The sequence below is a fragment of the Alligator mississippiensis genome, chromosome 4, assembly GCF_030867095.1.
Source record: "Alligator mississippiensis isolate rAllMis1 chromosome 4, rAllMis1, whole genome shotgun sequence".
Lineage (NCBI taxonomy): Eukaryota > Metazoa > Chordata > Crocodylia > Alligatoridae > Alligator > Alligator mississippiensis.
Window position 1 is genome coordinate 18591915 of NC_081827.1, and position 27734 is coordinate 18619648.

General features: G+C 38.7%; 1 protein-coding gene across 1 annotated transcript in view; it reads left to right on the forward strand.

The window, feature by feature from the left end:
- Positions 1-27734, forward strand: part of PCLO (piccolo presynaptic cytomatrix protein) — a 552248-nt gene that overhangs the window by 1001 nt on the left and 523513 nt on the right. Inside the window, exons 2-3 of the mRNA XM_059725816.1 lie at positions 5535-6798; positions 20374-21798. Of these exons, the coding sequence (XP_059581799.1) occupies positions 5535-6798; positions 20374-21798 (2689 nt within the window). The remainder of the gene's footprint in view (positions 1-5534; positions 6799-20373; positions 21799-27734) is intronic.

The window sequence follows — 27734 nt, forward strand, 5'->3', positions numbered from 1 at the left end:
GGACTGTGCTCGGCTGCTCACCATCTGTTTGTGTGGTGGGATGTGAAAAGGAGCCTCCTCTGAGCACCTGTTTCACAGGTTCTGGGGTGGCAGTGACCCTGCTCCAGATAAATGCCATTGCATTTATATACAATCTGCCTTATATCAGAATAGCAGAAGGGAGAAACAGAAGGAAGGATTGGATCAAATTCACCCTTGGCAGAACTCTGCGGAAGTTATTGGGATGATACCCAGGATGAATTTGTCTCGTTCTTCCCAAATGGAGGTGTCACCTTTTATCTTCTTGTGTGACTGCTAAACATGGATTAAAAATGATTTATTTTTTTTTATTTATTTTTGTAATTAGAAATGATCAATTGTATGTGGACTCTAACTCCACCTCCAGTTTATTTAGAGCTTGGCCTCACTTCTGTAGAAACCAGTGGAATCATCTACTGTTTCCAAGGGTGGCAAGCTCAAAAATTACTATTGTATGGCAATCAGGACTTGTAGTAGAGGTGATAACTTTTATTAGACCACCTAGATTTTTGCAAAAAACCCCATTTCTTTAATTGCAAGCTTTTGTGACAGACATGCAAATGGTTTGAAAGTTTATTCCCTTCCAGTTAACTTACTGGGACATAGTAGGATAACCATTTCTAGGGTTGGGTAAAATGTATTATAGTCATTTTATAGCTATAAATGGTTCCCTAAAATGATATTATTGGAAACTGGAAACCCTTTAGAAACCTCTTATTGTTCTACAGTGTTATTGCAGTGCCACATTTTCATGCTTCATTAACATAAAGCCTCTGTACCTATATATGGAAACTTGAAACTTTGAGAATCCATTTTGCTCTTTTATCCTAAAAGGTAGAAGTTAATTTGTTGTCTAGCTTATTTTAGGTTTTTGTATTGCTATCCAGCATCACTGTATCTGTGTGCTTATTATACCTGAATAAGGTTATTATATGTATTCACTCATGCTGTTTGGCTTTACTTTTTCTTTACTGTTGTTAGGTTTTACTAAGAAGGATGGAAAATCTGATTACTAGGAGCCTAGGTGATATGATAACCCCTCAATGAGAAACTTAAGTAACACATGCTGATACTAAGCATGCTGACACTAAAATTCCCCAGATTCAAACTTTTCTGCTCATTAGAGGGTAGTTGCTTCCAGGTGTAACCCTTCAGTCAAGGAAACCTGACTTGGAAAAGACCAGTTAAATAATTTGCTCCACCATTTCCCAGTACAGGATAGAGCACGAAATTTCTAGTTATAGTCTGTTTTTTCCAGTCCAATTTTTAAATTATTCTAATAGCAATCGTCAGAGTATATGCTAAGGTTGTGGCTCAGTATATGTGCAGTATCCTATTGGTAGAGTGTTCTTGACATACTAGCTTTTGGGGGTGCTGTGTTTATTTTGGAGGTGTATGTTTGGTTGATTGGTTGTTAATTGGATTTTTGCTTTTCTGCATGCAGCGTTTTTCATTGTAACATTCACCAACTACTACTATACAGTGGTGTCTGAAATACCACATGATTTCCTCCTAAAGTGCATAAGAAAGGAAGGAGAAAAGCACACCTGGTAGCTCACAAACCTTTGAATGGCAAATATTTTGCAGCACAGACTTTTTAATAATGAGCAGCACATGTAATAGGATATAGAGTTACCCCTTCACTGGCAAGTAGTGTAGTTATATGTCATTTTAGAGGCTTAATGCTTTCAGGTCTTTGGAAATTCAGCAGCTAAGCTGGTATAAAAGCAATTAATGCATATTCTGACTTTTCACATGTTATTATAAGCACTAAGACCATTTTTTTCAAGCATCAGTGCTTAAAGTGAGTCACCTAAATAAATTGACCTGATTTTTTTAAGAATTGTTGAACAACTGTAGTGTTGGCCTTAATGGAAGATTTGGATATTCAGGACCTCTGGAAATCAGGCGACTTTTATATGGGTCCTTAATTCCAGTCATCCACATTTGGAAACTTTGAATGAAACACTCGGCCAGAGACTCTGGTGTTAGTTGTTACAGCTCCATTTAATATCAATGGTAGCATGTAAACTAGTTGAGAGTCTGTGCCCTATAACAAGAGGCGACAAGTTGACCAAATTAAAAACCTGAACATCAAACACTGTCTTTCAGTTTTTGGATGGGTTTAATTTTTATGCATGTTCTTATATGTTTATCAACAGTCTTGTCACTGGCAAACCCTTGTTTTATTTTGAGTCATGAAGGTAGCCATTTCTGGGCAGCACACATCTTAAGCATTGCATTTATCCTAAAAAAGTACTCTCTTTTGTTAATGCTATAAATATACTGAGTCTAACTGAGTTCAAACAGATTGGCAGGGATACCTGCTTGTGTGTGTGTGCATGTCTTTTTTGCATATATTGAGAAGTCTAAGCATCATTGATTAAAAAAAAAAAAGGTTTATTTCCTGAAAATAATTAATTTTAACTGAGGGCAAAAACAGCTCGGTTTAAATATTGTTATAATTATTATTTTTAGAACATTAATGATCTGATCCAAAGCACAGTAGTATCAATAATAAAAGCACCATATGAAGTAATTAGAGTTGAATTCTTTGCTGAGTCAAGGCCAGAGTAAGGAGAAGTCTCAGCAATAACAGGAAGGAAGACAAGGGTATTTTTAGACTAACCATTTTAAACTACTATTTTATAGTAGCCATTCTCCTTTAAAAAGATGCAGTTCCTCCATTGAAACATATGTGGCCATAGGAAAAAAGTTAAAATCCTAAATACATTTTAAGTACTCTAAAACCAGTTTCTTTGCAGTTTACATAGTCTGTCTCCATCATCTATAAATGCTGTATGTTTATGGACATAGGCAAAACAAGTCCAGTCTGTGCAGTAAGCATATAGTCTGGCAATGTCAGGAAGCTTTTATCCTAGATTCTTGGTGTGGAGGGAGTTCGTTCTTATGTTAAAAATACTTAAAGTATGAACAGAAGAATAGTATTCTGGATGACAAAACATGTTGGAATACTGAACATCAGAAATAAGTTCTGTGACCCAAAGTGTTTCCCTGTACTTAGCCCATATCTGAAAAAATATATATATATATTTTGCTGCTGTGTATTGGGAATTACAGCTGACATTATAATTTCTGACTTGATCTTTGTTGAATTCTACTCAGGTTATTTAAGATTTTGCATTTAAGGTCACTGAATTAGCATTAAGCTATAGTTATGTCCATCACTTAGGACTGTACCATTGGTTTTTCTCTAAACCTTTTGCATTGTTGAACCAAAGCTTTCAAATTCTGTTTCTTGTATATATTCCTGAAATAGACCCAAATGTTAGTTAATATAAGTTAGTAAACAAGCACAGGTTTTTTGGAGGTACCTCAAAATGACATAGTAGAGAGAAAATCGACCTGCCTGCTACCTAGGGAAAGCTTAATATGAAAAATGTAAAATAACTTATATTTTGTTAAATCAGTTTTAGGGTTTGACCATGCTGGTTGCACCTGATTTCCAGGATGAAGAAGCAAAGCCAATGGAAAGTCTGTTGGCTTCAGTTATCTATCTGTACATAGCTCCCTTTTTTTGAAGTCACTACTGTGGAGGAAAAATAGTAAGATGTTTACTGTTATAGAAGTTATAGAAAGCAACCTGCTGTAGACAATGCAATCATTAGATATCTTACGTATGAGAGCTTTGCCTGCCTATACACATGCTCGTTGGCATTCTAATTAGAATGCGTTGGAGCAGACATGATTAATCTTCACCACAACTTCATGTGTATTAAGCCTCCACACATTTTAAAATGACTGTGGGGCGCTTTAACTAAACCTCATCAAATGAGATTTAGATAAAATATTCTCGGGCCATTTTTAAGTGGGTAAGAGCTTAATAATGTGATGGGGAGTCATTTTAATTAGAGGACCTGCTCAGGAACTACTCTAATTAAAATGCACCCCTCCCCCACCACTGAGTACATGTATAGGTAGCCTTTGTTTCCCAGAGACTGATTTTGATATTTTAAATAAACTTTTTTAAAAAGTTAGTCTCAGAACTAATAGAAAGTCACCATATGCTAGAATTTTGAGAGCAAGATGGTTGCTGTATCATTTTCTAGCATTGTTTATTTATTATTGCCATGAATTTAGTGAAAGCGCATAATATCAATCAGTTAAGGAGTGATCTTTAAGTAATGTGAGATATTTGGAATCCAATAAACGCTACTCCTATTTGTAACTTGCCAACTTATGATGAAGCTCTTAATTAAAAATCTGTGCTCAACCACTTATTTATTATAATCCTAGAGTATAGGCTTTTTAAAAATATGTTAAAAGTAATGAAGGATTGCCTATTTTTCATTAACTTGAAATAAGAAATGGCGTGTTTGGAAATCTGGGGCTATTTTTAATTTGATGCTGTGAAGCTGAAACTGAAAACTGCATGCTTGCAACAGTTGCATAGGAAAAAATGTACCATCCTCCAGCAAAAGTGCAATGCTAGCACTGAATATAACATCACATCACACCCTGTTAGCTGAAGCACAATAGCACTGCATAGAATATCATCACCTCTAGTTATAACCCAGTACAGGAACAAACAAACACCATAACACACCTAAAGATATTTTCTGGACATCACTTCCTTCTTTCTCTAGTTTCATCCACTTTATTAAGAGCAATGCAAAATGAGGCTGGTCAAAGGGAGAACACCTGCAGACTGAGACAGACATCTTGTGTTGTCAAATAAGCTCTGTTTTTTCGGGGAATAGTTACAGTGCTCTTAGTGACAGCTACGAAGAAGTGGTTCTCTTAGCCAGTATGTACATCATCTTATAGAAGCTTTTTTTTAAATTCCTGAATGTCAGAATAAATAAAACAATAAAAGATACATCTATGTCTTGATCTTCCAGTATTTTAGGTGGTAAAATCTCTGCTGCAGATTGAACTGTAAATAAATCCTTAAAAGTTGGCATGTATAGCTAGCCAGAGCGCAATTGCATAAACATTTTCTAACATGTAAAGTACTTTCCTTGAATGGATGGGCTTTGATCTGCTAATCATGGAACACTTCTCTCTCTTTCTCTCTTCTTTGTCTCCACCTTTGAACAGAATACCCCAAGGGATAACCGTAGTGAGTTAGTCATTTGGGTTTAGATGAAATGGAAAGTCACAGCTTATTTTTGGAGTGCTTCAGACTTATGATGAGAAAATGCTCTGAGTAAACATGGTCCTTGTGTTAGATTATTTTCCAAATACTTCATCAGACAGACCATAACTAAATATGCACGTAAAGATTACTGGGGTAATAATAAAAAAGATACTCCATATTTTTAAGTCCTGATCTTGCAAATATTTAATTTAAGCATCTGAGTAACATTAATGTTATTCATATGAGTAAAATAAGTAAATTGTTGGGATAGGCTCATGAATATGTTTTATGTAGTTTTTAAAATTTAGTTTCATTATCTTTATCTTTATATATTCATTTTCAATAGTAATTGGCACTAATTCAAAATTAGTGCCTTTCATTATATTTATTTATTTTCTTATTTTTACTTCCACAGACATCCTGAGCATGATATAAACCACTATCCAAGACAAGCAGGTAAGCCTCCAGATCCAGGGCCATCCACTTTAAGTAAAAGTAGAACAGTAGATGTATTGAAAACAGAGCAACGATTACCTGGAAGGAGCCCTTCTTCTACTAGTCTGAGGGAATCGAAATCCAGGACTGATTTTAAAGAAGACCAGAAACCAAGTATGATGCCCAGCTTCCTCTCAGAGGCCAATCCATTAAGTGCAGTCACATCAGTTGTAAACAAGTTCAATCCTTTTGATTTGATATCAGACTCAGATGCAGCACAGGAAGAAGCCAACAGGAAACAAAAAGTTTTTCAGAAAGACCAAGGGAAGCCTGAGGAGCAAAAGGGACCTGCAAAACATCCAGCTCAGCAACAACCTCCAAAGCCAGTGGTTCAGCCACATGGATCTGTCAAACCAATACCCCAGCAAGCAGGACCTTCCAAACCAGCACCTCAACAGCAGCAACCGGGGGCAGTTAAGCAAGTTCAAAAACCAGGGCCTGTTCAACCAGCAGGCCTTCAGTCAGAAGCAGCAAAACTTCCAGCTCAAATGCGAGGCCCACCAAAATCTCAGACCCAGCAATCAGAACCCAAGCTGCCAGCTTCCCAACAGCAGAGCCCTGCAAAACCTGCACCACAGCAACTGGGCACAACCAAACCGTTACCACAGCAATCAGATGTTGCTAGAGTGTCATCCCAGGTACCTGCTCCCACAAAGCCATTGTCACAGCAACCAGGACCTGGAAAGCAAGCATTTCAGCCACCGGGACAGCAAACAGGTGCTGCAAAGCCATCCCCTCACCAAACAGAGCCTGCTAAACAACCATCTCAGCAACCTACACCTGCAAAGCCATCTCCTCAGGCAACAGGACCTACAAAACAACCCTTGCAGCAGCCTGGACCTGGGAAGTCATTTCCTCAGCAAACAGAACCTATGAAACAACCACCACAGCAGATGGGACCTTCAAAGCCACCATCACAGCAACCAGTAAAGGCACCATCACAGCAACTTGGACCTACAAGACCATCAGGCCAGCAGCCAGGGCCTGCAAAACCTTTGCCACAAAAACAAGCAGCCGCAGCCCAGCCTGCTGAATCTGCCCCAAAGAAAAGCTTCTGTCCTCTTTGCACTACTACTGAACTGCTGCTGCACATTCCAGAGAAGGCCAATTACAACACGTGCACACAGTGTCAAACCGTAGTCTGCAGCCTGTGTGGCTTTAATCCCAACCCACATATAACAGAGGTGAGTACATTCACACATCAGTTTTTCTCTGTGGGGCACAAACCGGTTAAAATTTACAATGCTGACTTTATCAGATATTGCCTTACACACTTGATAAGGTATTGCCAGAAAATGGATAGCTGTTAGGAGTGTTGCAGCAGGCTAAGAGACTGAGGCCAGGTACAGATATTACACTTTTACTGATGTAAGTGATCGGAAACCGATCTATACCCATAACAGAACAGAAGTTTGGCACACAATGGGCACATCTACATGAGATGCTTAATGCACAGTAATAACACTGCACAGTAGCGTGCCGGGCAAAACCTGTGCTAATACACTACCACACACTAATATTAGGCCACTGTACAATAAGCATCACTAAAAAAAAGGTGCACCGGCACTACTGTGCAGTAACTGTACTATTGTGCAGTTAGTACTTCATTAAGCAAGTACTGCACATTAATGAACATGTAGACACACCCACAGACTGGATTAAAAGTGGCAGAACCTGGTCAAAGATTTTCCCTCCCCACCAAAGGGCAAATACGTGTTCTGTTCGCTACAAATCTAAACTGTGCCACTTACAGAAAACCATGTAACTTAGATCGCTTCTGCCTCAGGCTTTTGGAATGTCTGTACCCCTTTTTTTTTTAGGGGAAGTATTTTACTTTTGTGTGAAGTAACACTTCTTTGTATTGTGCCTGTCATGGCAAGGATTTGTCTCTATGATTGGAACTCGAAACACTACCACGATGTGAACAACAACAAGAAAAAAAAAAAGTGAATGCTTTCCTGCCTGCCCGCCATCCTTTCCTTCCTTTTTTCATATTCTGTTGCTGTGTTTCTAAGCCAGACACCATAGTGTTTTTCAGATCTAGGTGAACCAGAAAGATAAACTGATATAGGAATTGACTGAGTAATAAAAATGAAACCAACTAGCCTGTGTTCCTTGCCTCTGCTGAGTGAGATAAGGAAAGTAAACAAATAGTCCAGATGGTAAAAAACTGATTAGATTTTAAAAGATTATTTTTATTCAACTACCCGTTTGCATTTAAAATGGCTATAGGTCTAAGTACGCTTTGAAGCTCTGTTGATTTGCATCAGTTGCTTCACATCGGTTGCTTCAGAATCATTAGCTTGATGTTCCTTCTATTATTTCAGTCTGGCAGACCATTTCTTAAGACAGATCCCTCTGTGGACTATCTGTATTTTCAATCCTGGTTACCTTTCCAGCTGTAATTAGAGACCTAAGTTATATGGAAATAAATTTGTCGTATTCTGATTGGTGCACTTGCTTGAACATATCCCCTTCCATTTAGGCAGAAGGTAGCACAGGGTGGCACTTTGGGGACTAACCAGTTGAGAGGCATGAGCTTATGCAGGCAACAAACCTGTTTCATCAGATGCTATAACAAAGAATCTGATGAAGTAGGTTGTTGCAAATGAAAGCTCATGCCTCTCTGAATTAGTTAGTCCCTAAGGTGCCACTATGCGCTGCCTTCTAGCTAGCTTCAGAATAACTTGGCTAATCACCTTTATATTCTTCCACTGCGCATTTAATTCACTTCCAAAGATATAGGACTTCATATTAGTACGTGGGCCTTCATATTTTAATTTCCCAAAGATGTTTTTAAGTTTGCCTTCCTGTATCCTTTTAGTGCCTCCAATTTTAGGGTTTTTCATGAATTTGAACACAGTAGAAATGACACCAAATTAAAATCTGACAAATTGGTGGGGAAGCAGCAAGGACGGAATGGCGGATTATGCTTTTGTTTTGGCTTTTCTGTTTTAGCTACCTTAGGTCAGGAAAGCCAATGAGAAGCAGCATAGACTAGGCTACAATTCAGAAATTAAACTTGACCATGTCAATAATTGTGATCTGCTGTGGAGTGCTATATGAAAGACTGAAAGACAAAATAAAAGGAACAGTGGTAATCACCACACTTTATTTATATGTGCAACTTGTACTAGTGATATTTTTGGATGCTACCTGGCTCAAAAATGGCAGACTGCATCTGGCAGTGTTGATTATATATTGGTTTTCTGAATGTTTATTAAAAAAAGAATACATCTGTTGTAGTGGCCCATTTTTAACACGCTGCACTACTATGCAGAGCCTATCAGCTTACGTTCCAAGATCATTTGAATCTATTCCTGGGGTGCCCAGGGGGGAGATAGCTGGAGCTGATGTTTGCAAATTCTTATATTAGCAGATAGATGAGTTATGCCTTACTCCCAATTGAAGGGCATGTTGAAAGGGAGTAACCATGAACTTTTACTGATGAAGGAGGATATCAGGGGTTTTTTAGGGAAGTGTTTTCTTAAGGTAAAAAGGAAACTACCAAAGCATTTTGGGCACAGAGACTTTCACTCTACCTCATGGTGCTTTACATAAGCCGCTGTGAGTTAGGGTGCTTCTCCCTTCCCCCTACCCCAATGCAACAGTTGTTTTCCTGTTGGGTCAGGGAGGATCGTGCCTGCCTGCACCTGCCCTCCTGGCCAGCGGGATTGAGCTTGCCTACAGCACCTTTCTCCCCAGATCCATTCCCCCTCCCAGCTCCAGGGCTGTCAGTGGGAAGGGGAGGGGGAGGGAAAAAGCAGCTCCAAGTTTCTGGCTAAGGTTTGCTGTCCTGCCTGAGTTGGAAAGAGGGGGTGGAACAGAGTCCCCCTGCCTCGTGGGCTCTCCCCAGGTACCCTGGATAGGATACTGGAGAGAGCCGGACTAGATCCAATAGGTGAAAGGGCTCTGCTCCACCTCCACCTCCAGCTCAAGCTGGAAAACAAACACCAACTGGCAGCTTGGAGCTGCTCCCTCCCTCTGCCTCCCTCCTCCCTCTGCATCAGACCAGCCCAGCACATGAAAACTTACCTCTAGGCAACACAAGTTCCCAAAGGCACTCTAAAGCAGAGTGCCTTCAACTAATACCTCATTTGAGGAGGGTTAATTTTTCATGCAATTAGCCACTTGAAAAGTGCTCTTCAGCCATGCACATGTCATGGCAGGGGCCCAATCATGTGGAAAATTCAACTTGTGTAAGTGCCCCTTATTTAAACCCTGGCCCCTAGTAACACACTTCCAAGGCCTGAGTATGGGATCTTAAAGTTGGATCATGACAGAGGGAAAAAAATGAGATTATTGTCTGGGTTTCGAACAGTTGATATGAAAAGAATATAAATACTCTTAAAGAAAGATCTTTAACCAACCACAGGAAATATTAATTTGATAGTACTGGTATTTGATACAGCAGGAACTCAAAATTTGGTTTATTCTTAAAATGCCAGATTAGCCTTGGAAATATTAAAGACCCTTTGAAAATTAATTTGAACAAAACTGTCCAAGAGTTACTGAGAGAAGCTGTAAGTACCTGAAAATCCTCTTTTTTTTTTTCTTTTGCTAGGCAGGTACTGTACGGTATGTAAAACTCAACATGCTGAGATGACAAATACAGCTTCATTTAAGACCATCTGATTGCATACATATGTAAAAGGAAATTTGAATTTCATATCATACATTGAAATAAACATGGGTAGTACATTTATTCCACAATGAAATCATTTCAGTAAATGAAACTACTTCACTTCTAATATATTCAGCTATTAGTTTTATGCTGATGATTCCCACATCTACCTTTTCCTTTCTGCTCAGATGCACATTTATAACTGTCTCACTGAAATCTCATTCTGGCCTTCTTGCTGCCATCTGCAATGAAACAGAGAGAAAAGTCAACTCCTTACTTTGTTTTCCATTAAGCCCTTCTTTCTGCCTGCATATTGCTCCATATTTTTCTTCATCAATTTTTTTTCCAGCTCTACCAAATTTTGTTGCATCATCCTTTAGGAGATATTGTGCATTCTTCTCTTTCTGTCCAACTGTTTGAAGATTAGAGGTGATTATTGGTCATTATGATATATATACATATGATACGTACATTCTAATTTCTTGTGCTCTCCTTCAAACCTTGTTCAGTTTCCTACTGGAATTCTCAGTTCCTGTGCACCTACCATGTCATTTAACAATAACCTTTTCATTCATCACTTCTGTTGTGTTTTTTTGTTTTTTGTTTTTAATCTACTTATGTTTGGCATTAGTTATTAAGGTGAAGCCTTTATCCCAAAATGATCAGTCCCAGCAGAAGGGAAAATTAACCTACAGTGGAGTAAAGGTGCAGAATGTAAGATTTTCTTCATGTACTTCTGAATCATTCCTGGGCACAGCTGTTATAACTGCTTCCATAGGGTTTTTTGGCACAGGTTTGTTTTGGGGTTTTTTTGTTTTTGTTTTTTGTTTTTTGTTAAAATAACAAGTTCTGTACCCTGGCAGCAGTAGGAGACCAAATCATGAGAAGCACTTCCCAAGTATGGTAATTCTTAAATTTCAGTGCCCTTAGTGTCCCAGTGTCCTGGGTAATTTCTGTATAGGCATCAAAATGAGGTACATCCTGGGAAGCATTTGAATGAAGAAACTAGTAGTTTTGCAAATTATAAAGCAAATAGCATGCATGGTTCGCACTATTTACATTCAAAACTATTTAAAATACACCTGCTCTATGAAGCCTTTTCAACTTTATTCACTAGAGAAAACTTTATAATCAAGGCCAAAGGGATAACTCTGCTTTTAGGAGGATGGATTGTCATTTGGTCATCCAGTGCTCTGCCTGAATTACTTAACAGTGAAGACTTCCTATTTTGTACAGCGCAGTCTAGACTGAAACACACCATAAATAACATGTGTTTGCCAACATATGTCCCTGTAATCTGTTTAAGTATTTATACTCCACTCATTGCCATAGTATATGTGTGCCTAGCACCAATTACATAAAATAAAATAAAGCCCCAAACCATACACTAAACATAGTTCTCCCTTTTGATCTCTCATGCATACAAATTTAGATCAAATGTGTACTTTTTTATGCAACTTACTCCCTGCCCCCCACCCACCCCTTTTACATCTGTTACCGTTTATTTTTAATTCATTTCCTATGGTGACAACCATCATGACCAGATCCATGATCTCCAGTACAGCATGGATTTGAGCATGAGTAGTTCCACTGACATGAGCAAAGAATTCAAAGGGAGTACTTCTATAGCACTTTTCTAATTTTCTTTCCTGCAACTGGGGCCAAGAATCATGTTCCTCTGTATTAGCAATTCTCAATCAGGGTTCCATGAGATCCTTTTAAGGGTGCTGTGGATTGCAAATGCCTGGGTTGCATTTGTCACATGATAAACCCAGATACTTCAAATAGGGATATACAGCAACCAAAGCATTCTGACTTGTTGTGGTATTTCTGAGTTCTCTGCAACAGAAAAAAAATGCTCTATTTTTCCATAATGAAACAGTAACTGGATGCTAAGAGCTGGCAATTTCCAAGGGGTGCTTTGAGTGTAACAAGCTTATAAAGGCTGACAGTGATTTATTTTCTCTTTACCAAGAACTGGGACCAACATTCATGTTTCTCTATATGTTGGACTAAATGTATATCTCTTAAAGCTGGTAGCTGTAGTAGATACTCATTCTCTGTGCTCCAGAAAGAATGCAAACTGACACAAACAGCAGTAGTTTGCACTATGATAATGCAAACTTAAGTTCTTTACCCTAGTAAATCCAAAATGGTAGATTGACTGGAACCATAAAGCTTTGGTTCTGTAGGTTCTGGTTATATATGAGATATCCTCTTCAACTTCTCTTTGAGACTAGTGAGTATACAACACAGGTCTTTCAGGGAGCTCACTCACAGTCTTGACTAATATTTTTACATAATTCTAACTTTAATTCAGCTCAATCCATGTTTTATAACATTCAGGCCTCTGGAAGGCATTGCAATTAAGGCATGGTTAACCTGTTAATTATGCCTTAATTCGGGGGTGGGCAAAATATGGCCTATGGGCCGGATCCAGCATGCCAAGGGATTTTTTTTTTCCGGCCTGCAGTGGGTCACTCAGTCCCACCCAGCCCAGTGCGGTGCCAGCCTGGGCTGTGGTATGTGTGGTCAGTCCTGTCACTCCCGGGTATGCAGTGGGGCTTGGGACAGCATGGCAGCCAGACTTCATTTTCTGGCAGCCCTGGCAGTGGCAGCTCCTTCCAGGAGCTTCAGCTGCTGCCCCACTACCTGAACACTTCAGCCTATCTGATCTGCAGCAACTGCTGGAGGGTGGGACTTGTGCAGGCAGGGTGATTGCTTGGGCAGCTGGGATGGGGCTGCAAGCAGGTGGAGAATGGTGTCCAAGAGCAAAGCAGGCAGGTGGTGCTGGGAAGACCCTGGGATCTTAGGGCAGTGACAACACAGGGCTGTGCAGGCAGGAGATTGTGGCTCTGCTTCACCCCATGCTGTCACCACCCTGCAACCCTGCCTCTTGATCCCAGCATCACTGACCCATCCCACTCCCAAACACTGCTGCCCACCTGCCCATGGCCCTATCCCACCTAGGGAGTTTTGGTGAGTTGTTGAGGGGTGGGGGGGCCTGATCTAGCAGGGTGCCTCATTCAGCATGCACCTTCTGTGCTGCATGTAGCATGCTCCAGCTCACTCTAGGGCCTGCACTGCCTGAGGCATGCAGGTTGCATGGGTGCTTCCTACAACAGCGGGACCCCACACAGGGTGCAAACTGCATTCAGCGCCCTGCCAGACTGGCCCTGCATGCCAGCTTGGAGTGCACAGGTGGACACTGCTATAAATGAACACCTGTACACAGCCTAAGTCTAAGCTTTATCATAGTGGTATAAATAGCATTGGCAGAGCCAACCCTGTATAAACTTAGCCTTACAGGGTGATTACTGATGGGGACATAAAGTAGGAATCATAAAATAGAAAAGTTGTAAATGTTTAATTCCATCTATAAACCTCTGTAAGAAGGAAGCGTGGACAGAATGAAAATAAAATTGGTGCTAGAGTTTTAAATGTAAAATATTGATTCATATGCAGCTCAGAATTGCACTGGGGAAATCAAGATTAATACCAGGGTGACTGAGATCAGACGACAATCTGACTTAAAATTCTTCATTTAGTTACCCAAAACAAAACAATTCTTTCACATTTTTACAGTGAAATCATCCAGTATCAAGAGATATTTTTTCATACTCCAAATAACTAGAGTTCCTTTGTTACTAAACTGCAGTTTGTACCATATTAGGTATATAGTGCAGTTTGCACTTCTGGATTTTGGATTAAATGAATCTGTTGGCAACTCCTTTAATTATGCTTCACTAGAAGCAAGACCCACTTTATATTTTTATCCTAAATAGATTTTGTTGGGAGAATGATTATGATCCTTAAATGAAAATTTCTGAGGAAATACAGAGTATTTTTATTCATTATGACATGCTCCTTTTAAGTATTCTAAACCCCATCCATTGCTCTGTCTTTTGGCGAAGAAATCAGCATCTCTAAATTGTTATTTTAAGTTCAGGTAAAAATTGTTTTGGCTTCCTGTTTCTATCATGCTAAAGATAAATGTATAAAAGCATTTGAAGTAGGGTGAACAAATTCTGAATTGTGGCAGGAAAGATCTGATAATTTAAAACAGTAAATACAAGGTTTTGAGAAAACTACCTGTAGTTCAGGATTTTCTCCTATCTGGTTTTTAGCACAAGTAAATTATAAATTAATCTGCATAGCTAAAGATGTCAACTGCAGAGAGCCATCTGCACCCGTATTACTGTTGCTCAGCAACTGTAATTTACTACTACAGTTAATCATGTGATTTGAGATGCTGTTTTCTGGGTAATCACTGAGCAGGAAGTATGGTTGAGTCCTCTTTTAAACAGACAGGATAATCTGTTGTCAAATCCCAGTGAAATTCCCTTGCTTGGATGCTTTTTGTGAAATGTAAATGAACTTTTTTTGTTAACCTTTTGTGATCTATACAGTAGTTTGGCACTTATATCTCTTGTTAATCATGCAGATGTTTTCAGTAGATTAAATCTCGACACAGGTAAATTAAACCAATCATCACATCCTAACCCCTATAGGCTAGGTACAGATATTCAGATATCCTGAGGCAGAATTGATCTAAGTTGCACAGTTTTCCATAGACAGTGTAGCTTAGGTTGGTAGTGAACAGAATACATGTTTGCCCTTGGCAGGGCGGGGGGAATGGGGTGTGGGGGAAAGAAGGGAGCAAAGCATAGACCGGGTTCCTCCATAATTAAACAGTTTATATGTGCCGAACTTCTGTTCTGTTACAGGTGTAGACCAGTTTCTGATCACTTATACTGATAAAAGTGTAAAGTCTGCACCTGGGCATAGTGTGTCAAATTATGATTTACAGTAAAAGCTCTGTTATCCAGCATCGCCTGGGAATGGGGGATGCCAGTTAATCAAATGTGCACCATCTGGTGCACTCCCCGGCATCAGTGTGCCAGGGGACAGGGAGGGGGGGACCCCCCACAGGCTGTTTTGCCTCGCGCAAGCTGCTTTGCCCTGGGCCGTGGGCCGAAGAAGTGGCAAAGAAAAATTCAGCTCGTGGCGGCATAACGGGAAGTCCCCCGGAAATTATATTTCTGGTTTTGCTTTTGCTGCATCCCTCGGATGCTGGTTAATAGAGTTTTCCAGCTAATAAGGTGCCGGTTAACAAAGGTTTTGCTGTAGTTGTTTTTCCTATACAATACACAAAGCAGTTTAAAACATATTTTCTGTTTGGGAAATTCATTTTTATAGATTCATTAGAAAAACTACAGGCAAAAATGAGCTTATCAAAAGACAGTGCTCATTATTTTGTTTTATGATAGCTCTTATTATATAAATAATGACATTTTAGTACCAAACATGCTAAAAGGCCTTTTTATACAGTATAAAGTTTTGCATTATTAATTACAGCCCTGTGCTGTAGTATGTTTTAAGTTTGTGATAAATGAGAGGAAGTGACTTTTTATATAATTATACAATTCAAATAGCTTTACATTGCTGTAGTTCAGGATTAAATTGTTTAAAAGGGCCTTTTTAAAAATAACGTATGGTAGTGTTCTACAAGTGCCCCAAAATTATTACCATGCATACACCATGGGTGCATCTACATGTGACACGACATCGCCATATCAACATGCTATAGCAACATAGAGTCTGTGGACATCTACACGTGACCAGCAGCTATTTTGCCGTAGTGATATGCTCCCCTGGTATAGCACACTGCTACAGCGAAGTAGCTGTTAAAAATAATTGTGTATATATAACCCTGTATATGGCACAGTATGAGTGGTTACTGTGCTGTGATTTAGTACTTCCATAGTGACACATGTAGACATGCCCTGTGAGATATAATTCTTCAGGGCCATTTCTATATTTAGAAGTGTAGGTATATCAGGAATAGTGTGCTGACTTAGGCCCCATATTGCAAAAACAATGTTTCCTCTGCCTCATTAGCAAGCATTATTAATAGCTATGCAGACCTGACCATATTTCAAGGAAAAGAAGGCTTATTTTTAGTATTGTACAGACTACTTCAGATGAAAAGGACATTTTTAATTGGACTTTTCATCCCTGGTTTATTTGTTCTGCAGTTGAACTTGCTCCTCTGCTCACTACAGGATTCAGAGACTTGTCATTTCTTATCTGTTGCAACTATACCTATTTGGTGCAGTAACTTGCTGGCTAATCTGCTGTTTTATCTTCCTAGTTTAGTATTATCTTGTTTAATTTTATTCTTGAAATAAAATAAAGATTCCTCTTGGTGTCATTAGGCATCATAGAGGTGTGTGTGTGTGTGTTCCCAAACTGACCAAAAGATGCCCACTTTTTGCCTCTGCAAGCAGACTGAATACACACAGAAAGGCAAGCTGCTGAATTAGGCACTGGTGCAGTTATTGTCTGATCACTTTTCATGTACAATACTGCTGGAAAATAGCAAATAAACTCAATTTAGAATTCTTATTTTTTAAAGAATGCAGTCTTTAGAGAGGTTTTTATTGTTTCCTCTGAATGCATGGTTTATTAGCATATACAGTACATTTTCTTATTTGTATATTTGTTTGTTATTTTGCATTGACATAAAAGGGAGAAAATCTGTGGCAGATGACAGACCATTCTGTAATAGTTCCAAAAATATTTGTTTAAAATGTAAGGCAAAGCATTTGAAGGTTGAGATCCTATGTATTGGACATATGTCCTGAATCCCACTGGATCTTTGAAAGGAAGAAAAAGGGTAATCATATTGTATGTTTTCTGTGTCCTTGAGGTTTTAGTTTAGATTGGATCAATTAACTTTTCTTTAGAAGCATCCACTATTTAAGAAAACTATTTCTCTGATTTTGGAGTGCATGTTGTGGACAAACAGGACTTTTAAAATGACTGTAAGTACTAAAAAGAGCAGTTTGGGTTTTCGGCTATTAGAACAATGTTCAGGCCCTTTGTCGAGGCATGCAACTGTCTTGGTTTTCCCATGCACATTTTCTTTTGGTTGGTAGGTTCTTGTTCACAGTATTTTGCCAACTTTTTCAATAAAATGTCTATCTCTAACTTGTGAAAAACCATCATTGGATTCAGCCTAAATTTACTCCCTTTTAAATCAACAGCAAAACTCTCTGACTGCAGTAGAAGCGCAAACAGTCCCATGATTCAATGTTGTAGTTAGTAAAATGCAGCTCTTAATGTATTTTATTTTGTGACGCTTATAGTTGGAAATCAGAACTATAAGAGTCTGTAGTGTGTACGTATTTTAAGAAGGCAGGTACTGGTTTTAATAGTACTCAGGTTTTAGCACTGCATTCCTCCCACTGAAATGCATGGGAGGAAATTATGCCTAAAATGAAGAGATTTAAAAGCAAAAAATAAAGTAAAACTTCCAAATTTTCCTTTTAAAGTTTAGTCGTGGGAGTTGCATGCTAACTTTTCTTTTAAAAGTTTTCTTTTGATCCATAAAATAAGATAAACACATTAAAATATCAAATGAAGGCTTAAGGTTTAGTATGTTGCTAGCTGCAACACAGGGTTAACTCCTGTTTGTCTATTTAGACTCAGATTATGTACTGAAAGCAGGCTGGACTTAAACCATATATTCTACTTACCATTTACCATAACATATGGGAAAGAAGGCATTTGAAGAAACTAAAAGACCCTCATTTTTTTTTAAATGTCATTAATTGAAATAAAACACAAGTTAAAGGGAAAGGTAACACTTTTTCTACAATGTTATTGTTACTTTTATGCGGTAGTAAGAATTTAACTGTCTGTCATAATTTGGTCATTTTATTATGGAAAAAAATTAGAAACTGTGCAGAAGGTCCATCCAAGGACTATACACTTTTTAAATAACCAAAGCAGGATTTAAGTGGCACCCCTGTTCAGTCGTGAATTTTATTCCTTTATTCACTGCAGAAATTAAATGTTTTATTTTGTTTTAATTAGTTTCTCACTTTGAAGGCTGTTTAATCATAAAATGTTGGTGTTGAAAATGCTGCTGAGAGCTGCTTAACATGATCTAAGACCAAGTCTTCTGTGAAAATTAAAAAAGAGCGAGAGAAGAAAACCTAATATTGATGACAGTATTCTGTATAGTACTGTTTTGGCTATTGTAAATCTGTGTACAGGGCCTGAACAGCATTAACAGGATAAGTACGATGTACCAGTGCAGCCATGGCCTGATTTAATTTTAATTTCCCCATGTGCAACCTGAGTTTAATTCAATGGGAACCGCATGCATGGTGTAAGAGCTCAATCTGTCTTTTAATATTTCCTGTATTGCTGCTTAATATCATGTTCTTCAAAGGTAAACCCTTCACCACGCAATATGCCCTAGCTTTCATTATATGGCACGGTGAGGGCAAGGATTTGTAATGGAGGAATCAAGGTGCTTGAATCTCTATCTCCTATGTTAAGAGTCAAGAAATCTATTAGAGAATTATGTATCAGTGTAATCTGCTCTGTTGTGCAGCTCTTGGAAGTTCAGCTCACTCAGAAGAGCTGATGTCACTGGTTTCCTGTCTGTACCTATGCCCTACCTTCCCCTTCAAGGGAATTAATAAGCATAGAAAAGCAAAAGATAAATACTATAATGAATAGCACTGTAACTCCTCAGCTTTGGTATTATCTGGAAGTTGTTGTCTCATCACAGATAATATCATGTTAAGGAGCTATCACTCAACTTTGCCCCCTGCAGCATTTCTACGGGTGTTTTTTCAACTTCTGGTAGAAATGAGAACTGTTGGAGATGTGTATTAGGGGCAAAAAAGGCACCATCTCCCCCAGCAACAGTGAACCTTTGGTAGTGGCTGCTCCTGCTGTTCATTACTCCTCACTGTGGGAGTTGGAGCTGCTGCAGGGAAGGTGCATAGTGAGGGAGGAACCTGTGCATGTATGCGTGTATGCTCATGTATGTACAGTACTGTCCCAGGTACAGAATTGACTAGTTATGCCTCTGAATTTCCCCCTTCAAGATCTGTAGACCTGAAGACAAGTTGGGTGGATTTTTTTAGGGAAGTAATGCAATGCTTGTTCTGTTCCACTCTTTGAAGTAGTGTTATAAGTGCATGAGAATAAAAGAAGGATGCTCCGGGGGTTGGGGTGCTAGCCTTGGACTCGGAAGCTCTGAGTTTAATTTCCTGCTCTACCACTTTCTTTCAGGTGGCAGGCAGCTCACTTATACCCAGAACACAATTAGGTGCCTAACTCTTATTTCACTGAAAGTTAGGGAGAAAATTGGAATAGACGTGTTTTAAATACCTTTGCATATCTGGGCTTGGATCTTTTTCTGCCACTGTTCCTCATCTGTAAAATGGCATAGAAACTCTCAGTTGTTTTGGAATTGTAAGACTAAAGATTGTAAGTAGCTGAAGTACTGAGGGCCATAGAAGAAAACTTTTAACTTATTCTTACCTCCCTTCCCTTCCCTGGAGGAGCATATAATGAGTATATGGTAATTACTCTTGGATCCTTAAGCCCAGTAACAGAATGATTGCAGGAACACCTAATTATGGTTTGTATATTGCCATCAATTTTTAGGCAAAGTTCCTCATTGATTTCAAATGAAGACCTGTGCTCAGAAATGATGGCACAATGCAGGCCTATGTAAATACATGGGATTCATTAATGCCTCTCTGTACCTAATTCTGTATGTACAGATAGAGTACCAATATGACTCGTGCCCTGTAATTTAAAGCATTACTAAAACTATAAGCTAGATGAGGATCTTGATCTTCATACAATTAAAGGTAATTATGCATTTACTTTTGTTCTAATGATTATAATTATGGCTTTCCATCAAAATACATTTGATTTGCCAAACTATTTTAGGAATGGCATTTTGGGGTGGTCGGGGAAGGGATGCAGGAAAACAATGCTGTAGATAAATCGGTGCTAGCAAATTTCTAGAGCTTTTCCTGGTATTGCTATAAGTTGATCCTCCATTGCTTAGTTTTCTGTAAATTGCTAGATCTGTAAAACAGGACTGAGAGCTTAGAATGTACGAATTAAAAAGTGAATGAGAAATTCAAGTGTTTGGTGGGGGGGGGTTGTACAGTAGTATTCAATTGGTAGTTTTTTACCCCGTTTATACTCAACTTTTACCTGGAATGCTAGCACAAAATATTGCTAGTAATATAACGTTTACTACATTACTGTTATATTACCCTTATCATAGTTTTCTTAATTCTTTTCCCTACAGATAAAGGAGTGGCTCTGTTTGAATTGTCAGATGCAAAGAGCACGAGGTGGTGACTTAGCTCCAGTTCATGGTCCTGGACCACAACCTCTTCCACCCAAACAGAAACCTTTCCTTCCGCCTTCAGTGACTAAATCGCCTGCCCAACCCCAACAGCCTGTTCAAAAGAAAGATGTTTCTCAAAAACCTGACCCTTCCCAGCCACTGGAATCCAAAAAAGCCCCTCCATTGACAAAGCAACCATCTATGTCTGGCTCTCCCCCTGTAAAATCAAAACATCCCCCCACTGAGCCTGTTATTCCCCAGACCTCTAAACAAATGGAACTGACATCAAAAACTGACCAGGCCAAGCCAACTTTATTTCAAGATAAGCAAAAGCAACCAAGTATACAAAAGCCTACAACTGACACTGTGACTACCTCTTCAGTACCCAGTCCGAAACAGGATTCAGCAGGTCCCAAACCTCCACCGACCCAACAGAAAGCAGCGGATCTTCAGAGATCGGAAACTTCCAAGTCATTGCAAGAAACCTATCTGGCTGGGGAGAAACCTCAGCTGCCAGATTCCAAAAGCCTACCCCATGTGTCTCAGCAAAAACTGGATCCTAAACTTGTTTCTCAGCCTGGGCCTGGATCAAATGTTAAAGGTCAAAAACCCGTTGGGCCACCAACACAAGTGAAAGAAGATCCTAAGAAGGTACAGACAAAAGCTACCCCAAAGATGGATGCTAAGCAGGTTCCGAAAGGTCCACAAGCAGCTGTAGGCCCCAGGCCTACTCCAGGGCAGCCACCACCCCCACCCCAACAGCCTCAGAAAGCTCAAGAGCAAACAAGACGTTTCAGTCTTAATTTGGGAGGAATTACTGATACTCCTAAACCTCAACCTACAACTCCACAAGAAACAGTTACTGGAAAACTCTTTGGATTTGGGGCTTCAATCTTTAGTCAGGCATCAAATTTAATCTCCACAGCAGGTCAGCCAGGAGCTCATTCATCAGGACCTCCACCAGGGCCTGCTGCTAAGCAGCCCCCACCTCCCTCACAACCCCCTGCCTCTCAAGTACCATCCAAAGAGTCCAGTCAGGCTCAGCCATCTCCAAAAGCAGGACCTGTAAAAAAAGATGCCAAGCCTCCTGCGATAGAAAAACCAGAGCTACCCAAAGCTGATAACATTGTAACAATGAAAGAATCTGAGTTAGAAAAGAAACCGACTGTGGCTAAAGACAGCAAGCCTCCAGTTGCTGAATCCAAAAAACTGCCTGGGCCAACCGAACCACAAAAAACCACGCTGTCTAAATCAACTTGTCCTCTTTGTAAAACTGAACTAAATGTTGGTTCTAAGGAGCCACCCAACTTTAACACGTGTACAGGATGCAAGAGCATTGTGTGCAATCTCTGTGGATTTAATCCTATGCCACACATAGCTGAGGTAAGCAATGACATTTGTATTTTCTCTATAAAAGCAACTTGTTCACTGGTTTTCAGTTACCAAATGGTTCTGAACCCTTTTAATGCTTCATCTCTAGAGCTTCATTTTCTAATTAGATAACTGTACAGTGTGAAATTTGGTGGATAGTAAAAAGCTACTTGGAATACATTTTCTGCGGTACAGTAGATATCTTGGATTTGAGGTAGAGACGAACTTAAATCATGGAAATGAGTGTTACGATAACATGGTAAATTATTGCACCTACTGTTTATAGTTCATTTTGGGGTAAAAGTTACCCTTCATGTCTCTCTCATTGTCAGCATAGCAACATTTTCATGTCTTATTTCCCTCTCCTTGTCTTCTGATCAATGTGTTTGCTTCAAGCACTTCTTGAATTAAGGAATGTATTAATTGTTACTTTTACTCAGGACAGCCTTTGAAGTACTTCCTAAATCTGGAGTTAATTTGTACTTTCATGTTTCATTAATTATATTCTGGCTCAGGACTCTTGTGGGAATATTCATTTTGATGTATCCATTTCATAGCCTAAGTCAGAGGGATAGATAGGTGTAAAGCAGGATTTAGATTGACGAAGATCACAAGGTCATTCTACTCATCAAGTAAATCAAATTGGAATGGCTTTTGCATTGTTTTTATGATTTCTAAAGAGAACTAATGAGGCATTCTTTATAACTCCTGTAACCAGAGATCTCAGAATTTTTTAAAAAGCTAATTGTGTGACCATTGTTATTCTTTTTTTTTACAAAATCTTCTGTTTAAAAATAGGGGAAAGGAAACTTTATGTTAACAGAAGTATATGGCTTCCATATTAATCAATCAATTTTAACTTGATAGAAGCAGATTACCAACAAGATGCTTATAGATATTTCAGAAGCATATGTCAGTTCACCAAGAAAATGAGCAAAGAATGAAACAGTGTTGGGTATTTGATGTCTGAGCATATAAACTAAAACAGACTATCTTAGCTAAACCATCAGTAACAGCTTAGGTAGAAACCAGAATATTGAGAAGACAACCATGTACCTTGTGTATATGCATGAGGGTCTCCTGGGTTAACTTTCTAATTGTGCTTACCAACTTCAGCAGTTTGAAAATCATTAATCAGACCACCTCTATCAAAATGTCTCTGTATCTCTTGCCTGTTGCTTTTGTTTTTTCAACCTAAATGCAACATTGTCCTATACAACAAGGATGTGACGGACGGCACATAGCTGGTTTATGTTCTTTGAAGTACTCTGGCAAATCTGTGACTTTTCAGTGGAAAGTGGACAGTCTATTTCCTTTGTAGACTAGAAAGGAGGAACACTTAGAGATGTGAGAGCAAGAGCAGAGAAGAAATTTTCACACTTGCTGTCTGAGTTCCAGTCTGTAATTGCCAAACTCTGCAATTTTAAACAATGTGTCTCTTCCAGTATCTTTCTTTCTCTTTTATATCGAAATCAGGATGTGTTTTGATTTAAAAAAATACAACATACATCTAAGAAGTTGTTTTGAGGTTTTACAGCACACTAAGCAAGTCCAATTGATACTGTTGCATCACTTGAAGAATTGTTAGCTGAGTTCCAGCTGAAAAGTGAGATGGATTTGATTATTTGACCAGAGGTCCAAATCATATTCTGTATAAGCGAGCAGTATAGCTTTCATTCAGTTACAGGGCAAAGGATCAGGCCCAAAGAGCCTGTAAATGCGTGCTGAGTTGACAAATACACAGGATAATATCAACTTCTTGTGCACATCAACCACAACTATTTGAACCCAGAAAATCCACTGGGCAACCAGCTCTAATAGTTCAAACACAGTAGCTAATGGTTAACAGTGTGGGGGTGACGAGGTACCTTCTTATAAAGATGATTGGTGGTTTCTGCCCACACGTGACCAAAAAACCTTTTAAAAGAGTATTTCTTTCTATGAAACTAGTTAAATAATGCCTCTTTATACAAGCTAAGAATCTAGTCCAGAATACCTTTTCTTTTATAACAGAACAGATGCTCTTTTTTTTCCAATTTGTTGATTCAACAGTCGAATAGATATTTACTTAAATGGTAATTTATCTGGAAAACAAACAACCATGAATGATTAAATAAATGACACTTGATAGATTTCAGACCCGCAGGGCCATGTGAACTCTGGTACATTAGCACAGTATTCTCATCCTACCATTTGCTCAATGGGAAGCAGCATTGTTTACCAGCTCTTTAATTAGCTTTTCTGTGGGTTTCCAGCTCAGGTAGTTGGAAGCAGTTCTATTTTTAGCAACTGAACACAAGAAAACTGCAACTGTAGAAGCTTGGAAATGAAAAGAGTGGTAACAACCATTTTGTGTATTTAAAACTCAGTCTGGCTGTTCGGAAAATACAGAATGGGATCAGAGGTGGGTCGTTCTACTGTAACCAAGTTTGGTGAGATAGAGGGTCAGAGGCATTCCTTAAAGTACTGTGGACATTAACTAGAATGGGGATGTTTTTGAAAAATGAGAGGTTAATTAGAGAAAGCCACAAGGAGAAAACTAAGAAATTAAAATGAATAGAATTCATATGGTAGTAGTAAAAGAATTATATTTTAACAAGTCACTGTTTCTGAACAAAAAGGAAGCAAAATGGGAATGGAGGGTTTTGTAGATGTGTAATGATGGCAGAAGCTATATGTGTAATCTAATGGAAATGCCAAGGGAGAAAAAGAACTGGAGTTCTTTAACCTACAGATGGCTATTTAAATATCTGTAGATATTGTAAGGAAAAATGTGGTCTGTCTGAAATAATTTATTAGGGTGTAAAAGAAGCCCTGTTCAATCTGTATTAAGGAAATAGCAAGGAAAGGTTTGTTTGGGGAGTGGAAAATACATTGGAGGCATTTTAAAAATGATCGGATGTCATTCTAAGGCTTTGCAGAAGAACTATAATTCTAAGAAAAGGGTGGTAGTCAACTACATATATGCAAGCTAAGAAATGACTGTCATGTAGTAATTTTACATGGAGAAATAGGATACTTATTTTTACGTTCATATTTGATGGATTCTTTTATGTATGCAATTGTAGGACATAGTTGGCTTCAAAACTAGGGGACTGGGCTTCAGTGACCCAGGGGTTTCACTCACACCTGTATTCCTGCACGTATAGAATTCTACAGTTTGACTTATAAATTAAATTTTAATGTTTTTATGCCTTGGGTTCCCCATATTTTTATTAACATTGCTAAGTAATAATCCTCAAATGAAACACAAAATGATTGGTGGGGAAGTGAGGCAAGTGATTGGATCGTAGAAGCCTTGATTCAGGCAAACTTAATATCATGTCAGCCAAGCATGTAAGAAGATTCAGGAGAGTAGGGTTGGGGAGAAAAAATGTTTAAATGTTTCTCTGCCGCATAAGAAAATCTAATTTGAAGAGTAATTATGATGGGGTTCAGGATAAACCATCTGCTAACTTTGAGTGTTAAAAGAATGTTTTGTAAGTACCTTTTTCTGAACCAGTTGGTACAACTACTACTGCCTACCTGTATAGATGCACTTCTAATATAGCAATTCCTATTTTCCAATCTCCACTGAAGTCTGAATGTACCAACTGTTGTATTTAAAAGGTATGGGAGTTTGTTCAAGTCAAAATGGTAGCCTAAAAAAAAGAATAGAATCATTATTGCATAAACCAGTTTGACCCAAATCAGTTAAGTCTGATACTACATTCCACCAGGTGTATCTCAAACTGGTTTCAGTCATTTTCAAATTGGTTTATGTGCAGAGAACATCTGTTTCGTTAAAGGTTTAAACCAGTTTCTGATCACTTAAACTGGTTTAAGTGTAATGTCTGTCCCTAGCCCAGGACATCATCTAGTCCAATCCCCAGCTGAAAGCAGGACCATCCCCAACTATATCCAAACTAATCCAACCCAAGTGAAATGAACCATACAGTTAAATGTCCAAATACAGCTGGGTCTCCTGAAAACAAGTCTGCAGCAACACTTTAAAGTACAGAGCTATCCATGATAATAATGAAAATATCTGAAACGAAGTACTGCATAATCTGAGATGATACCCATTGCCTCTTTATAATGTGATATGCACAGTGATAGCTGCCCATTTGATTCAGCTTTGAACCATTTTCTAGCGTTTCAAGTTTCACTACTTTTTAGAACTTTATAATTTTCTTTGTTGTGGATTTAAGAAATAGATGGCATCCAAACAACCTAAACTACTACTGGATGTGTCTACACAAGACACTAAAAGCACAGTAGATTAATTCTACTGTGCATTAGTGTACCGTGGCAAAAGCTGTGCTATTGTACTGATGCTCAGTAAAATTAGTTTACTGTGCATTAGTGTCACTAAAAAGGCATGCATCAGCACTACTGCACAGTAGCACCAGTTACTTACTACCTGTTATTACAGGTACTAAACTTAAAAGTGCCACAACTACGGTTCATTAATGCATGTGTAGACATGCCCACTGAAAAGGATCTACTGATTAGAATAAAGAAACAGAAATCTTTACTGTCCCTAAGAGCTGAGTGATTGTACAGTTAGAATATTTTCACTCATCATTTAAAGCTATTGTTTAAATTTTGGTTATACAAAAGTGACTGCTTTCTTTAATAGCAGCCACTTTGTTAGGCTGAAATAGATGGGATTATATAATGTATGGGAATTCACCACAGATCATAAAATTTGTATCCATAAACCAATAACAAAATCACGAAAACTGTTAACAACATCCTTTTATAAAAGATAGTATCTTGTCTTTGAGCCAGAGAAAAATTAACCAAGCATAAGCCATGGAATGAATAATTAAAGCAATATTTCTTCATTATCAGCACACAGTCCAATTAATTTTACTCCAAATGGGGTATTCTCACATTTCCTAATGATCTGTGATTCTTATTCAACTTGAATAGTTTTTGTGGTTAAAAATATATCATTGAATAACTTATCTTTGGCCACATTTTTCATGACATGGGCACATACCTACATTGAAAGGAAAAAGGTATACTAAACATTGATTATGGGTACATTTTGCAAGAGTACCTAAATACCCAGTTTCAAATATGACTTAGGCCCACAGGGGCCTAAATCCCATTAACTTTCACTTAGATTTATTATTACTAGTATTAGCATGAAATTACCGTTAGCATTGAATTAGGAGTTGGGCACCTAACCTACTTAAGCACTTTTGAAAATCCTGATAGCTTCCAGTTAGCATCTTTAAGTACTAAATATCTTTGCAAATCCTACGTACCCAAGGGCTAGATTCTCATCAACTCCTAAGACAACCGAGCAGGGCTTAGGCATTCTTAAATCACAAAGAGTGCTTCAAATTGACCCTGCTCAGTGACTGCAAAACTGCTGCTGTGCCAACATTCATTGTCTCCATTTGGGCCTGAAAAGATCTCTAGTCACTAGTTTTGGGTTGCTAAACAGAAGCAATCTAGACTAATACTATACATACTGCACTCCTGCCTAAGCTTTTTTTGTGATCCAAACTGGTTGGAGTGGGGATGAACATGGGGAGAGACCCTTATTGTTTGTGTGACAGCCCATGGCAAGTGACTGGTGCTGAAAGCGTGAATGCATCTCACTAGAAAATGTGGTGGTGCTAACTTTCTCCCCAGGAGCCCAGATGCATGGGCATCTGGAATTGAGAGACCTGGGTTGTGGGTTCTGGGCTGAAGGGGGTTCAAACCTACGCAAGAGAGTGCATTAAACACTGGGGTTGTTTAATTATGCAGTCATTTGTTTAAAAAAAAAGGGGGGAGGGGGTTGGAACAGCATACCACAAACCATAACAACTCACAACAAAGATTTTGGCAGAAAGGTGTTTAACCCAAGACCTCCCTCTTCCTCCCAGTGAATTTCTTAACAGATCTACACTCCCTTCAATATGCTTTCTCAGTCCCATAATTTTTGCATTCTTTGCTGCCCAACAGGC